At 41.2% G+C, this 15,396-nt stretch overlaps 1 protein-coding gene across 1 annotated transcript; it reads left to right on the forward strand.

Annotated features, from left to right (window-relative positions):
- The first annotated feature begins 790 nt into the window (after positions 1 to 790).
- LOC139210458 (exportin-5) lies at positions 791 to 13,149 on the forward strand. The gene is made up of 33 exons (XM_070840435.1): positions 791 to 980; positions 1,533 to 1,654; positions 1,733 to 1,805; positions 1,885 to 2,022; positions 2,267 to 2,449; positions 2,553 to 2,579; positions 2,699 to 2,884; positions 3,629 to 3,705; positions 3,802 to 3,846; positions 3,952 to 4,042; positions 4,192 to 4,275; positions 4,395 to 4,520; positions 4,597 to 4,687; positions 4,789 to 4,917; positions 5,493 to 5,608; positions 5,704 to 5,859; positions 6,111 to 6,152; positions 6,243 to 6,332; positions 6,450 to 6,649; positions 6,740 to 6,842; positions 7,344 to 7,525; positions 7,774 to 7,874; positions 7,981 to 8,077; positions 8,185 to 8,321; positions 8,495 to 8,592; positions 8,717 to 8,763; positions 9,042 to 9,154; positions 9,798 to 9,857; positions 9,949 to 10,043; positions 10,131 to 10,238; positions 10,493 to 10,630; positions 10,881 to 11,045; positions 11,313 to 13,149. The coding sequence occupies exons 1-33, from the start codon at positions 879 to 881 to the stop codon at positions 11,457 to 11,459; spliced, it is 3,669 nt and encodes a 1,222-aa protein (XP_070696536.1). The 5' UTR covers positions 791 to 878; the 3' UTR covers positions 11,460 to 13,149.
- The last annotated feature ends 2,247 nt before the right edge of the window (positions 13,150 to 15,396 follow it).

The raw sequence follows: 15,396 nt of genomic DNA on the forward strand, positions 1-15,396 counted from the left end.
TCGTGCCCAGTGATGGAAGACATTTAAAATCTTACTAAACTAAAGGTTAAGTTACTTGTCATGTGCAAAACAATTAAAGTGAAGCAGGTAATTGAATAAAGCAGGTGATTCTGAGACTCTCTGGAACAATGTTCGTACCATATGCATTAAAAAAATCCTGCACAGTGCAAATGATAAATGCCAATATCGGTTTGGCCTACAAGGGAGAAGGAAATTATTTTTCATGGTATACTTTGTGCAATAGTATCATGCATCAAAATACTTAACATAAGACAAACAATGGGAGGCAGCGACGTCTGTGTATGTATCAGAAAGAAAATAGCTTGCTGGTGAGATATGAGAACATCCTAAGCATTAAATAAATTATCAGATAAATGCCCATATGTATACATATGAATAAATACATAAATAATAAAATATATAAATAAACCAATAAACTGAAAAAAAAAACCAGTTTAAAAGTGCTTAAAAGTACTCTGCTGTCAAGAAAGTGACGTTAAGGCTTAAGTGTTATAATAAATAAAAACAGACTTCAGAAAAATGTTGTATAAAATCTATGATGAAATTCAGCTTCAATTTATCCACTCATACGATCATTTATTCCAGACATTCAGATATTTGTTTTAACTCAGAAGTGATTTCTCTGTCAGTACATAGACGATCCTAAAAAAAAAAAAAAAAGAGAGAGAAAACTACAACTTGACTACAACTCCCAGAATTCCCTTTCAACGGCGACCCGAAGGTTCCAACACGCAGGCAGCACATTTCGTGCACGTTGGCACCTCCCTGAGCGCACGCAGCTCACCGTGGTGCAGGTGTTTTGCATAAGGGAGCTCCTCTCTTTCGCCCCAGCAGAGAGCCAGACGCTACCTGAAGTCATGGCCGACCAGGTGGCCGCCATGTGTGAGCAGCTCACCAAGGCTGTGAATGTGATGATGGACGCAGAAACGAGACAAATTTACCGGCTGGAGGCCCTAAAGGTAGCATCGTTATGCTAGCTGCTAAGCTAACCTGGCTTGTCATGCGTTGTTGTGGAAGTAGAGCGAAGTGGCTGAAATACAAAGGCAGTTTATTCTAATCATTATGGTTAAAGTTAGCGGCGTTGATCGCACAGGTTGTTTAGGTTAGTGAGCGGTAGCAGGAGTTGTTGTGCTAGTGATGGCCAGATGCTGAGCAAGCTAGCCGGCGTGCCACGATTATCACCTCACCACCACATCCACTGGCGACCCACGTTCATTCATTCATTCATTCATTCATTCATTCATTCATTCATTCATAGAGGTGGTAACATCTGCTGAGGCTCAGAGCTTGATTTAATGATGCCAGCTAACGCTATGTAGCCAATGGCAGCTTTGTATGTAGCCTGGGTGGCTAGTTGGTAGGTTAGCTGTATGCTATTTAACTATTTACTGTAGTGTTGCTGTGGCAGATGTTGCTGTAGCTCCTTGACACCGACACTTTACATCCAGACTGTTAATTTAAGCCTTCTGTGTAGTTGTGTGTAACATGACGGCCTCTGTTTTCCACGACAGTTTTGTGAGGAGTTTAAAGAGACCAGCTCCTTCTGTGTCCCATGTGGTTTACAACTAGCCGACAAAGCCCAGCCAGCTGTAGTGAGACACTTTGGCTTGCAAATCCTGGAACACGTCATCAAGTGAGTGGAAATCTAAGTGTGACAAAGAAGTGCATGTCAGAAGCTGCAGGTTTGGACCAGAGCTTGTTTTTCTTGCAGGTTCCGATGGAACAACATGCAACAACAAGAAAAAGTCCACCTGAAGGAGTGTGCAATGCAGCTGTTGTGCAATGTAAGTGTGACAGTAACAACCGAACCATCTGTCTTTACTGTCCCAGCTGTTATCTGATACCTGTGTTGGGTCTCATCAGGGCACTCATTCTATCCTGGAGGAGGAGAGCCACATCAAAGACGTCCTGTCGCGAATCATAGTGGAAATGATAAAGAGGGAATGGCCTCAACATTGGCCTGATATGCTGAAAGAGATGGAGGCTCTCACCAGCCAAGGGGTGAGCAATTCATATACTGCAGGGATCCTTTCTTTTGCCAGCTTGCATTCCATTTGAATATGATTATGTAATAGCTCGCATGCAAATAAGGACTAGTGGAAGATTAGTCATATGCATTTTCATGTGGCTTTATTGTGTCAAGTTGGCCACTGGTAGGTATCTTTATCTTTCAGCAACTATGAACCTTCTCCAGTTTATTATATTTGTCAGTGCACTAACTAATAATCACTTGCGCCTCTCGTAGGAGGCTCAGACAGAGCTGGTGATGTTGATACTGTTGCGGCTGGCGGAGGATGTGATCACCTTCCAGACGTTGCCCACCCAGCGACGCAGAGACATCCAACAGACTCTCACCCAAAACATGGAAAGCATCTTCACTTTCATGATGGCCATTCTGCAAGTTAATGTCGAGGACTACCGCAAACTGGTCAGTGGGGTCTTTACTTTTATTTCATGGTGTTATCATGGTTTGAAACATTATTATATATGTTGATATAAGTGACGAACATGTTTTTTTTTTTAATATCCAGAAAGGATCACCTGCACATGAGCTACAGGTGAGAACACATCACTGCATCTCTGCTCTTATATGAACTTCTCCTGAACTTATATAATTACTTCGGTGTCTCTCCTCCCTCCCTTTTCTCTTTCCTGCCCTTCATTTCTCCACACACAGGCCAGAGCTCACTGTCGCGTCGCTGTGGCTACGCTGAATACACTCGCAGGCTACATAGACTGGGTGTCTCTGGTGGTCATTACCTCTGGAAACTGTCATCTACTGGAGATCTTGTGTTTGCTGCTGAGTGAACCAGAGCTGCAGCTGGAGGCAGCTGAGTGTCTGCTCATCGCCATCAGCCGGAAGGTGAGTCTCTGGGAAAATGAAAGGCCACGATGCCTGCTGACAACTATAAAGATATTATTCTTTCAATCCCATCTGTTTTGTCACATAGTTATTACTGTATGACATCTAAACAGCATCTTGATGATATTAATGAGATTTTTTTAGAAAGCAAGGCCATGGGTTCTGGAAACAACTGGTGCAGATCCAGATCAGTACTGATACCATGTGGCTGTTTATTTCATAACGTCTGAACTCAGAGGTGTGGAGGAGACAAACCTACCAATTTTGCAATTTTTATTTTTACGAGAACTTTTGAGTCACCAGCAAATAAAGTTTTTAATTTGTTGCATGTTTTTTTTAACACTTGAATGCATTGTTCTATTGTGACTACATTTATTTGATGTGTGCACATATCAACCCACGAGATCCTGCAAAATCTGGCTACCTCATAATTTAAATGGCTTTGTGTCATGAGTCTCACTGAAATCTTGCTGATCACCCCTCCACAATGCCTCATATTCTCAGACAGGGTTTAGGTATTCCCTGAAAATCTTATCCAACATTAGCCAATCAGGGTGAATGTCTATCACCATGTAGATTATGCTGAGGATAGTGCAGCCTTGATGGAAGTATATGCTCTCTGACTGCTTTCTAGTTGGAATATGAAACTGCTTCATCATTAGTTAAAGAGCTATTAATTAGATGACCTTAAATTAACAATAGTAATAACGATGATGTGTAATCAGTTGTGTTTTTGTGACACAGGGCAAGCTGGAGGATAGGAAGCCGTTCATGCTGCTGTTTGATGATGTGGCCATCCTCTACATCCTTTCAGCAGCTCAGTGAGTACAACTGCTTTTCTCCATCCCCCCCTGTTTACAGGCAGCGTACCATTGTCACTGTTATTGACTGGTTTGTGCACATCTGTGTGCTCGCAGGTCAGCAGACGGACTTGCAATATGTAAGAAATCCTCTGACTCAAAGTAAGTAATGTGACACTTGTGTTTACTGTGGATTGAACCACATAGAATTAAGACTATGGAGCGCGTCCGGCAGAGACTAATCATCATGTGTGCATATTCCTTCAGAGCAGTGGAGGTGGTGGAGCGGCGTTACATCTTCCTGAAGAGGCTGTGTCAGCTCCTGTGCGCTCTTGGAGGCCAGCTCTGCTCATTAGTGGTGAGTGTATCCCAATTTGGCTACACGTGAATTCCTGCATTCACAGGGTCTTTAATCAGAGCTTGGGTCACAGAAGTACGTTTTATCAGGTTCAACTTTCTGTTTATGATTGATCAGTGAGAAATAGCATGTTTATGTTTCGCCTGCAGGGTTCTGATGCCGAGGTCGAAGTACCTGCAAATCTCAGCAAGTACATGGAAGCCTTTTTAGCCTTCACTACACATTCCAGTCAGGTACGATGGCTTTTCATTAAGTTCTCACCTCTAAATCACTTTTTTTTCAAGACTGCATTAGCATCAGTAGAATATGAATCATTCTTGTGGTGATTTTTTTTTTTTTTTTTTCCCTGCAGTTTTTAAAGTCCTGCACTCAGGCCACTTGGGGAGCTTTGTTCAGGCATGAAATTCTGTCGAAGGAAGCAGTTGTTGTGGAGATGGCCGTCAAATACCTCAGAGCGTCTATGATCAACCTGGTCAAGGTGAGACGGTGGAATCAGTGCCGCCGTTCCCAGAGTGCAAACAGGCTGTTACTAAAGGTGCTGTTTGTCTCTCCAGACTGGGTTTCCATCTAGAGACGATCACCCAAGTTGCGAGTACTCCCGTGTGGACTTTGACAGCGACGAGGATTTCAATTCATTCTTTAATTGTAAGTATTATGAATGCAGGTTTACTACATTTAAGGTCAGTGCCTTTTATTGTATCCCTTGTTTGTTTTTTTTTTCATGGTGTATGTTCATGTTTTAACAGCTTTTCGAGCGCAGCAGGGAGAGGTGGTGAGGAGCGCATGTCGCATTGTTCCTCTGGAGGCTTTCCAGATAGCAGCAGAATGGTTGCGGTTTCAGATCGCCAGCCCTATTGATACTGGGGACACCACATGTAAGTGTTTTGGGGTTTTTTTTTCTCATTTTTGATCTTTGGTTGGCTGCCATGGAGGATTTTACATTTTACAGGACTTTACATTTGTGGTGGATTTAGCAATTTAACATGTAAAATATGGAACAAAAATATGTTAAGGCTTTTAACTCATTCAATTTCTGGCAAAGTAATGTTTTTTTGTTTTGTGTTGTTTGTTCATGTGTGTGTGGTTTTTTTATTTTTTTTTTAATTTAAATTTTTAGCAAAATGTGTGCAATATATAAACAAATTCTTTGCCTACAAACCTGGGACACGAAATGTTGGCATACAGTTCTTACAGTGATTTTCATGTAAGAAATCAATAAAGACATTGTTATAAAAAAAAAAAAAATGGAACAAATTAGGTCTTGGAAAGTGTCCCTGTTCATTGGATTTATTAGAAAAAGCCCCACAGCAATGACTCTGACTTTTCTGACATTCACTTAAAAGCTTTTGTTGTACTAAGTGAGAAATATCCCCAAAGTTGCACTCACATGTCGATGGTCAAAATTGTTTGTATGCAACAAATTAACTTGACTTCTCTCTCTCTGCACCAGCTAAGACTGTAGAGGGTCTGTGCTCCCTCCTCTCTCCATCAGTGGTCCAGTGGGATGCGATGACCGTCTTCATGGAGTGCATGGCTACACAAATCTTCAAAAATCTGGAGGAGGAGGTACCAAGAACAATAAGAAGTAAAAGAACAAAGCTGTCTGAGAAAAATAACGCTGATTATAATGGTGCGACTGGTGTTTGTCTCCTCCTGTGTAGAAGTTGCCCATAGATCAGAGCTTGGAGCTGCTGCAGGCCGTGCTGAACTACGACACCAAAGACCCACTCATCTTGTCTTGTGTGCTTACCAACGTCTCTGCTCTTTTCCCATTTGCCGTACGAAGACAGCACTGCCTGCCACAGGTCCTCTACAAGGTTAGCTGGTTTGTCATGGGCTATTTCTGACTATATTCCATAGATGTAGTATTGTTATTGTTGTTTTATATACCTACAGGCATGTTAAAGGGTATGATATGAATATAAATAACTGGTTCCATGATGGTTAGATGTGGTGATATTTAAGTTTCAATTGTGTTTAAATCATAAGGGAACAGTGTCTGACATGTGACGTGCATGCTCTTGTGTATTTATCATTAACACTGTCATTTCTTCCTTTGTCCCCACAGCTGTTTAAAGCCATCACATTTGAGATAGTTCAGGAAAATAAGGTGGGTGACCTTCACAGAACCAATTTTCTGCATTTTTCTTCATCCTTCATGGCCAAAGACCAAAAAATATTCACCCACTGACATCTTCAGGTACCCCGGACCCGAGCTGTAAAGAACGTGAGAAGGCACGCCTGTTCTTCCATCATCAAAATTTGTCGGGATTACCCACAGTTCATCTTGGTAAATGTCCTTGAAGCTCAGTAGAATTTAAATAGCATCACATAGATTATACTTTCTTTCAGTTGGTGAATTTTATGCACACATAGTAATGACAATTTATTTTTTTTACCTCTGCAGCCTTGTTTTGACATGTTTTACAATCACGTGAAGAAGCTGTTCTCAAGCGACGCCATGCTGACTCACATGGAGAAATGTTCACTGATGGAATCTCTGGTGCTTATCAGCAACCAGTTCAAAGACTTTGCAAAGCAGAAGGCTTTTCTAGATGAACTGATGGCTTCAGTGGTTGCAGAATGGACCTCGGATGAGATGAGGCAGTGCGTTTCAGTTCTTTCTTTTCTCCTCAAGTTGTATATGATGCATTTTAGTGTCATTACCGTTGACTGTTATGTCTCTGTGTGCTTCAGTGTGCTGGGGGATCCTGCCGTGTTCTTGTCCTTTGTTGGAGCTGATCAGGTGGTCACCGAGCAAAGTAAAGATACAGACACAGCGGGCCTTAATAGGGGGCGGGTAAGTGTATAGATCTAACTTGAGTTGTTTCGGTGTAGTGGTGCCCGGGGAAGGAGGTGTACTTTTAATTTCTGCCTCTTTTTTTTTTTTTCTTTTGAATTTATTCTTTTTCAGCAACCTGTCCAGCAAAGGATCACCCTGTATTGTAAACAGTGACATGTAAAAGACCACTCTAGCACATTTAGTTCACCCAGAAATGTGCCAGTAGTGTTTGCACATTGTCATTTAACTTCTGCTGCTTGACTTCAAGCCTGTTTTTAGAAACGTATTTACACACATAACCGACGTACTCAAACAGCATGGAGATCCTTTAGAAGCCATATTTATAGGCCATACAGCTGGGACAGCGTGTCTCTGCACCACAGGGTGCCATGGTTACCCTGACAGCAGGTGTATCATTGTCGGAAACTGTGAACGCCGGAGCCACCAGAATTGCTCCCAAAGGTTAAGTTTACCATTTATCCAACTGTTTATCCCTTCTCTTTTTGACCTTTCCCCCAGGTGAGTTTCTGCTTACATGTCATGCTGGGGGTGGTGAAGCGCGCTCGCTGGCCTGCAGACCTGGAGGAAGCCAAGGCTGGTGGCTTTGTGGTGGGCTACACTCCCACTGGGGCTCCCACCTACAGAAATCCCTGCACCAGCCTGTTTCTGGTCTTGCTGCCTAACCTGCTGGCTCTAATCAGGTACCCCCGTGGGTTGACACTGTACCTTGCATGTCTCCTTTTTATACCAAAAACTTGTGTTCAGCCATGTTTTAAATGTGGGGAACTCCCCACACACACCCCATATCAAGGCATTTATACATGATCTGTGTACATAATGTGAGCCATTGGTGTGGAAGTGTTATCAGTGTGTCCAACAGTGTCTTGATAATAATGCCTGCTATAATACTGATCTGTGACCAGTCTGTTTTCTTTGCTCTCCACTGCAGGACTCACAACAATCTGTTCATGCCAGAGAACATGGCTCGTCTGAGTGAGACCTTCTCCAGGGCCCACGAGGTGATGGATGCAGAGAGAAATGTGGTTCTCGGTAAGCGGAGCTTTCTGCTTGTGCTTATTTGCCGACAGTGAGCCCATCATCTGAAAAGACTGCGGTTAAACCCCATCACCCTCGTCTCAACACGTGCTCTTTCCAGGTCTCTCTCAGAATCTTCTGGATATTCACGACTCTCCCGTGTACAGAACCAACCTGGAGCGCATGCAGGGATTTTTCACCACATTATACGACAACTGGTGAGAACTGTCGCAGCAGCTGGGCGTTTTTTAATTGTGTTGTTTATGTCTCGCATGCTGTCGCAGATTTAATTCCACTTCCTCTCCTGCTCTCTTTACCGCCGCAGCTTCTATGTGCTGGGAAATGCAGGTCTGTCCCTGCAGCAGGAGTTCTACACCAGCGACAGGTTGGCCGAGGAAATCGCTGGCTCTGTTTTTGTCTCCCTCGACCATGTGCCTGACAACAGACTTCGTCCTATGATTCATATCCTTATTTGCGTTTGCTTCATTGGATTTGCCAGTTCTTCCTATTGCAGTGCTTTATTAAGTGGTTTGGTGATGTGTATATATATTTAGATAATTTTAGGTGGATACTCCAAATGAACAAAGCGGAGCTACTGCTTTATGTAAACACGAGGTTTCCTTAACAAGTAGTACGTGTATTTATGAGGCAGCTGTTGCTATCATGTCCTCAGGAATACTACAACAGTCTGCTCTGCCCCCTGCTGGGCCCTCTGTTTGCCTACATGCTGCAGGTCAGGATCCCCACACTCTCAATTCTGGAACACTTATCTTGAATTTCACCATCAGATACACTTTTACAGTCACAGTTGTTTTTGTTGCCGAAGCTCATCACCACACCTCTGTTTCATACTACAGAGACTCAGTGCCAAGTGGCAGGTCATCAACCAGAGGACCTCTGTCAAGTGAGTTGTAGGATACTTTTAACACCTGTATTTGTATTTGGCAGCAGTAGTATTTGGCAATATCTATCATTTTAATGTAAAAGAAAAGCTCTACTGAACACAGTTCTTTTTGAATCTTGATGCTAATAAAAAAATAAATAAAAAAAAAAAAGCACAGCTAAGCGCTCTAAAGCCTCTGTTCAGTGTACTGTGTGTTTAATTCTCTCTGGTGGCTGATCATGTCTAAGCTTCAAATCACATATGTGGCCTTGGCGGTAACCTGTTGGTTGTGTTTTCAGTGGCGAGGAGGAGGAGGAGGAGGAGGTGGTGTGTCAGGAGAGCCAGGTGACGCAGGAGATGCTAGAGGAGCAGCTTGTGCGCCTGCTCACCAGGGAGGTTCTGGATCTTCTCTGTAAGTTTCCCCATCTGTTGTAACTGCTGCCATTTCCACTCCCATACAAGTATAGGAAGTTGTTGTGTTACGAAGAATTAAAAGTGAATTTGAATCTGGCAACATACAACGGCGTGATAAAGCATCAGATAAATGTACACTTGATCTAAAGCTGATTTATAATCTGAAAGTTATCATCCCATATGCTGCTATGAGGAGATTGTTTTGAAAGGAGCTTGGTGGATTGCATTGAGTACTGTGTGCCAGCCACTTTGCATTTGTTGGCATAAGTATTGATTAAAAAATAAAATATTCATTGCTAAAGTGAATTATGATTACACTGATGTTATAGTTTTACGATAGCAATATAATGTCCCTGTCTAAACTCACTGTAAAGGGAAGCATGAAGTGAAGCTCAGGGCTTTTTTTTTTTAATATTGCTAATGCACTTTGGTCATGTGGTAAGTTTGTTTTTCTGCCAGCTACACGAGCTGAAACGGTTTCCGATCGCATTAGGAAAGTGCAAATATCAGCCATAATTCCTAGATGGAGTTCAGGCTCTACATATTGATAAGATTGTGCTCCTTCCAATAGGATTTGTCTAAAAAAACCTCCTCCCTGGGTTTCTCCTATCCGTGATTTTTTTTTTCTTTTTCTCTTCTAGCTGTGAGCTGTATTTCCAGAAAAGTGCCTGAACCAGCAGCAAATAAGGAGGAAGCGGATGGTAAGAGTCAAACTGCAACAATTAAAGGAAAAACTGATTGGTTGATGTGTTTTTTTTGTCTCATATTTTCGCTTTAAATGTGCTCTCGTAGAAGAAGACATGATGATGGATTCAGTGCAGACGGCGTCTCCCGCCCAGCCCACGGAGGAGCTGACTGAGCTGGGAAAATGCCTGATGAAACACGAGGTCAGCCTCAAGACACGTCGCATAACATGGCGAGGACAGCGTAGTCACTCATTAAACACTGTATGTGTTTCTGTTGTCTTTGCCCAGAACATCTACATGACCCTGCTGACCCTCTCCTTCACCTCACTGTCATGGAAGGACACCACAAACTGTCACCGCACGGCTTCCATGGTCTGCTGGACCCTTCTGCGGCAGGTAGAGCTCTCAGAGCGACAGACGTTCAATAGAAGTCCGCATCTTTATTATCCTTTCATGTCGCACTTTCGCACGATCTGCCTTTAAGACCCCTATTTAACTCGTTTTTTTTTTTTTTAGTGTTTGTCATATCAAGTGTTTTCAATTAAATGAATGTTTGAATTGATGCTCACCTTGACTTGAAAGGTGGCTGTAAAATGTGTCTTAGATTTCTACATAGTCTCTCTCACCACATCCACTCTCTGTCCCTTCAGGTCGTTGGGGGTAATCTGCTCCCCGAGGCGGTCACATGGTTCTATACCAGTGTTCTTAGGGGCCTTCAGGTTCATGGGCAGCATGAGGTCTGCAACTCCACCCTCTCTCAGCTGGCCATGGTCATCTATGAAAACCTGGTGAGGCTAATGGCAGCCATCTGCTATAATCTGCTCTTTATTTCTGTCTTTGTTTCGTCCATTGTCCTCTTAGGAGTTGAAGAGCTTATAGAGTTGATTGTTTTGGCCATGAAATATTAGTACATCTTCAAATAGCATTTCATAATCCACTTTAAAGTCCATAATCGAGATAGTATATGTATATACTATCATACATAACAGGAAAAGAATGTCCTTGCATTGCCTTCATCCGTCTGTCACTCTGTCTCAGCGGCCTCGCTACATGGAGCTGAGAGCAGTGATGACACAGATCCCAAACATCAATGTGGAGGCTCTGGACCAGTATGATCACAGGCTCATGGACCCGAGTGCCCAGAAGGCGGGAGACAAGAAGCGGAGAGACCAGTTCAAGAAGCTCATTGCGGGAACTGTTGGGGTAATGCCACACTTAGCCACTAGAGAGCAGTGCTTCTCTATTGTAGCTCACTGCTGGCAGCTCATCAGAAGTGACCAGGCACGCTGGCCTAATAGTGCAAGTCATTACTCAGCAGTGTGATTCTGGCTGCGCTGTAAATCTTCTTCGCTCTGCAGCAAAAAAATGTGCAGCAGCTCAACAGGGCTGTACGATCTAATGAAATTCTTTGTGGTGGATCTTGGATAGCTCTGTTTTTACCTCTGCTCTCTCTCTGTCCCCTGCCAACAGAAAGCTCTGTGCCAGCAGTTCAGGAAGGAGGTTCATATCCGGAATCTGCCGTCGCTCTTTAAAAAGCCGAAGCCGGACAAGGATGTACTGAACAGTGAGGCGCTGGGCCTGGCAGCTCTCTTCTCCCCGGAGAATAAAGCCCTGTAGGAGCACACAGTGGTTCTAATGGACTTCGTGCTGACTGAAGACGGAGTTATGTGTACAAACCAGGGTTTCCCCCACCGTCCTCCAGCTGGGGCAGTGCAGTGCTACCGAACATAACCGCCAAAACTCCTGTTTTTCAATAGGTCGTCTTTAATATTAACCCTCACTGTGCCACAGCACTGCTCACACTCATATCTTTCCACTAGTCATTTGCACAGGCAAGTACACCTCTTCTCCATTCCCTTTTGCAGTCACTAAAGGAGGTATATGAGATGTGGAAATTAGTAGGAAATATTTCAGATTAAATAATGGTCTGTTTCTGTGTGAGGTTGTGTTAAAAGACGATCTTAAAATATCAGGCTAACCACTAATATTTGCTCTGCAGCAGAGGCCTTATTTACAACCCAGAATGATCTTGAAATATTAGAATCATGTATTCTGTTGTGTTATTTTGGGCTTTTATATTTGCCCAATATCATGCAGACGAACCATGTTGTAGATTTATGGAACTGGGGGGGTCGAGCCCAGGTGTGGTTTGATATTCAGTGTAGAAATTGGCCTCCAAAGATATCCAAACGGGCAGAGCCAGTGTAGCCAATAGTGTTGTGAAGAGGTAGAGACATTTTATACGTAAAAATAGAAATTCTAAATTTCACAGGCTTGTGTTGGCAGATATTTTGGGTGACCACGCTGCTGCTGTTGAGGCCGTTATGTCCCTGGACAAAAACAAAGGGAGAAAAATCCTGCTACTCATTTCTCTATTTAATGTCATTTCCTTAGACTGGACATGCTTGAATGCAGTTTCGGACTCTGAAGGATGAGCTAATGGTACCTCAGGTGCGACGTGAAGATACTTTATGGAAAGCTACCCTAAGAGAAAAAGCAGATGATTGGGGTTTCATGAATGGTTATACTATTTTGCAGATATTACACAGTTGTTAGTTAAGGGAATGATCATTTGCAGTTTGTTTGTTTTTTTTTTTCTTTCATATCATATCACATTACACGGCCTGTACTGTTTTTGAATTGCTTATTTAATGCCGAGCACATATCATGCTACAAATAATACAGCCACAGTTTGTGCCAAAACACTCACAGTAGACCTTTTTTTTTTTTTTTATAAAATGAGACCAGATATTTGTGTCTGTGCAGCAAAACCTAATTACATAACTTTAACATTTTTGGACTCAACAACTAACGTGTAGCTCAATCCAAGTCTTTCTGTTTTTGTAGCTGTTCAGTCCGTGATGCTACTCTGTTTTTCACGTTTTGTTTTTGTGTGAGGAAAAAGATGAACCAGCACTACATTCCTTCATTGTCTAAGGGATTGTTTTAAAGCATAATTTGTTTGATGTATTTTGCTCTTATGGAGCTGAAATGACTGAGAGCTATTTCTTTTATTTTTTTTTTTATGTATTGGGTAGATTCAGACCAAAATAAACACATTTGTTTGACTTGGAGTGTACCCCCTTTAAGTGCTTACAGACAAGTCTGTATTTCAGAAGTTTTAGTTGTACTGAAAAGACCTTCACATCATGCTTTCACAGAAATAGGAACATTTATGAAACGTGACTTGTCCAATTAATTGATTTGCCTGTCTTTGTGATTGTTCACATGTGGCCATTTTTAAGAAAATGCTTGTTCAACACTAAAATGTTCTGTACAAAGAAGAAAATAGACTTTTTAAAGTGTAGTGTGGTTTATATTTTGTTGTTTTTAAATAAAAAAATGACTTTCAATTTGTCTAAAGTGAATCTTTTGATTTTATATTAAGAATAAAAGAAAAGCAGTTTGGGTTTTTTAAAAAGGGGGTTGATTTGTTAACTGTGGACATATTTGGGTTGTATTTGGTTTTTTTGTTTCATTTTGCAAAGGCACCATTTGAAACATTTTTTTTGAAAAATAAACAACACGAAGACATAACTGTTCTCTACAAATTTTGTGTGAAATAAAATCCAAAAGGAAAAAAAACATTTTCAAGGTGGAAAATTGTACCTTCAGAAAGACACGAGAATGTTTTATTTGTTCTGGAAATTTCTCTATATTATGAATGCAGCTTTAAACAGCCTTATGTTTAATTGCAGTGGAAGGATTTCACTTTTCAGATTTCCTCCCTTTCTATATAAATGCCTTCTCCTAAATAGAATAGAGACACTGACGGGTCTACAGACCGGTCCAGCTCAAAAACCACTCACAGCGTTTGGAAAGAATTTAAGCTGGAAAATACACATTTCACATATAAGCTAGATAAGATAAGATAAGATAAGATAATCCTTAATTGATCCCCATGGGGGAAATTCAGGTGTTGCAACAGCCAAGACAGGATATATGAATACAGGAATTGAAATCGCAATAGGTTTATAGATAGATAACAGCAAATATACTCTTTAAGTGTTTGTTATTTTGCTATGTCTTCATATGAGGCTACTGCCTCTGCCAATTATTTTAATCTTTATTGTGTTATTAGTGATAAACCAATAAAGATATATATATATATATATATATATATATATATATATATATATATATATATATATATATATATATATATATGTTTATAAAACAGTGTTTCCCAGTCCTGGTCGTAAGGGCCTGCTGCCCCAAATACTGGTTTATACACCTGAATACATTTGGAATGATTTAATAGATTTTCCGGATTAAACTGCTCTGACTGATGATTTAAGTGTCCCAATATCATGGATTAATATTATGTCGTAGATCTATTTGTAAAAGCGTTTTTTTCCTGATAATCAGTTCAGACTCCGGGCCGGTGGGGGCGCTGATGAGCTGTCTGCTGTTTGCCAGCTGCCGTAAAACACCGTAATACGCTGCGAAGAGGAACAACGAAGAAGAGCAGTGTTCTATCATGGCTGCTTACCGGCCGCCGATGGTATGCTAAGTATTTTATTGTTCAAAAATATATCGGAAATGAATAAATCAATTATTTCAGGTGTAATGTTGATGATCAACAGGCGGCGGTTTGTGCCTTAAAGTGGTCAAAGTCCCACAACCAACAGCTAAAAGGTTAAAAATAAGACAACACCGGTGTCGTTAGCTGTTAGCTTCCTACAGCCGAGCAGACTAACGGAGAAAGTGATCAATAAAGAGGTTTGTTTGTGGTTAGAGTGTAAAATACTGCAGCTCATTTCCCCCTTTTTAGGCTCATTTATTCAGGAACTGTTGCTACTTCACTGAATGTCTTTTTTGAGGTGTTTTACTCAGCTTCTTAGAAACCATTCTTCCTGACTTCGAGCTGCTGTGAACTCTAATAATACTCAGTTTAATGTTTCCTTCAGGCTCACGTGTCTCACTTCAGTCCCTGTGTACTATCCCTGTTCTTATTTCCATGTTGTTGCTTAACACTTTCACTAAAGTATTTTATTCAAATGTTATTTTGTTTTCTTTCCACTGTATTTATTTCCCAGATAAATCACTAATAAAGAAGACAAAACCTAGAATCACTTTGTAAGATATGATGTGTTATCATTGATTAAACTACTCATTAGTTCCACTTCCACCAGTTCCAACATTAAAATCCTGCTTACATCAACAATAATGATCCAAAAACACGTTTGGACACCTGAAATACATTATATTTATTTTAATGCAATGCTTTTACTTGTAATTGGTTTGGGTTTTTTTTTTTTTTTTGGTTCCGTGTTATTGTTACTTCCACTTATGTAAGCCATCTGAAGTATTTTTCCACCACTGCTCTTATGTAATGAGCTGGCATTGTTGTTTACTGTTAAGAAAGCCGATATTCTCCTTAACTTTAATTATAAGTCGTACAAAAACACACAAATATCCCAGAGCTATTCAGTATGTTCTGTACCTGCTTGTTCTTGAGATTAATTGAAGCTGAATCATGGTTAGTAAAAAGTAAAAAGTATACAGTACTGTAGTGTTGATCAATTCATCTGTCACTCAGAATTACATATTT

This window comes from Pempheris klunzingeri, chromosome 12, assembly GCF_042242105.1.
Source record: "Pempheris klunzingeri isolate RE-2024b chromosome 12, fPemKlu1.hap1, whole genome shotgun sequence".
Classification (NCBI taxonomy): Eukaryota; Metazoa; Chordata; class Actinopteri; order Acropomatiformes; family Pempheridae; genus Pempheris; species Pempheris klunzingeri.

Coding starts and splice junctions, on each gene's coding strand:
- LOC139210458 (XM_070840435.1), top strand. CDS start 879: ATGGCCGACCAGGTGGCCGCCATGTGTGAGCAGCTCACCAAGGCTGTG. Junction 981..1,532: donor ACCGGCTGGAGGCCCTAAAG/GTAGCATCGTTA, acceptor TTTCCACGACAG/TTTTGTGAGGAGTTTAAAGA. Junction 4,521..4,596: donor CTATGATCAACCTGGTCAAG/GTGAGACGGTGG, acceptor TTGTCTCTCCAG/ACTGGGTTTCCATCTAGAGA.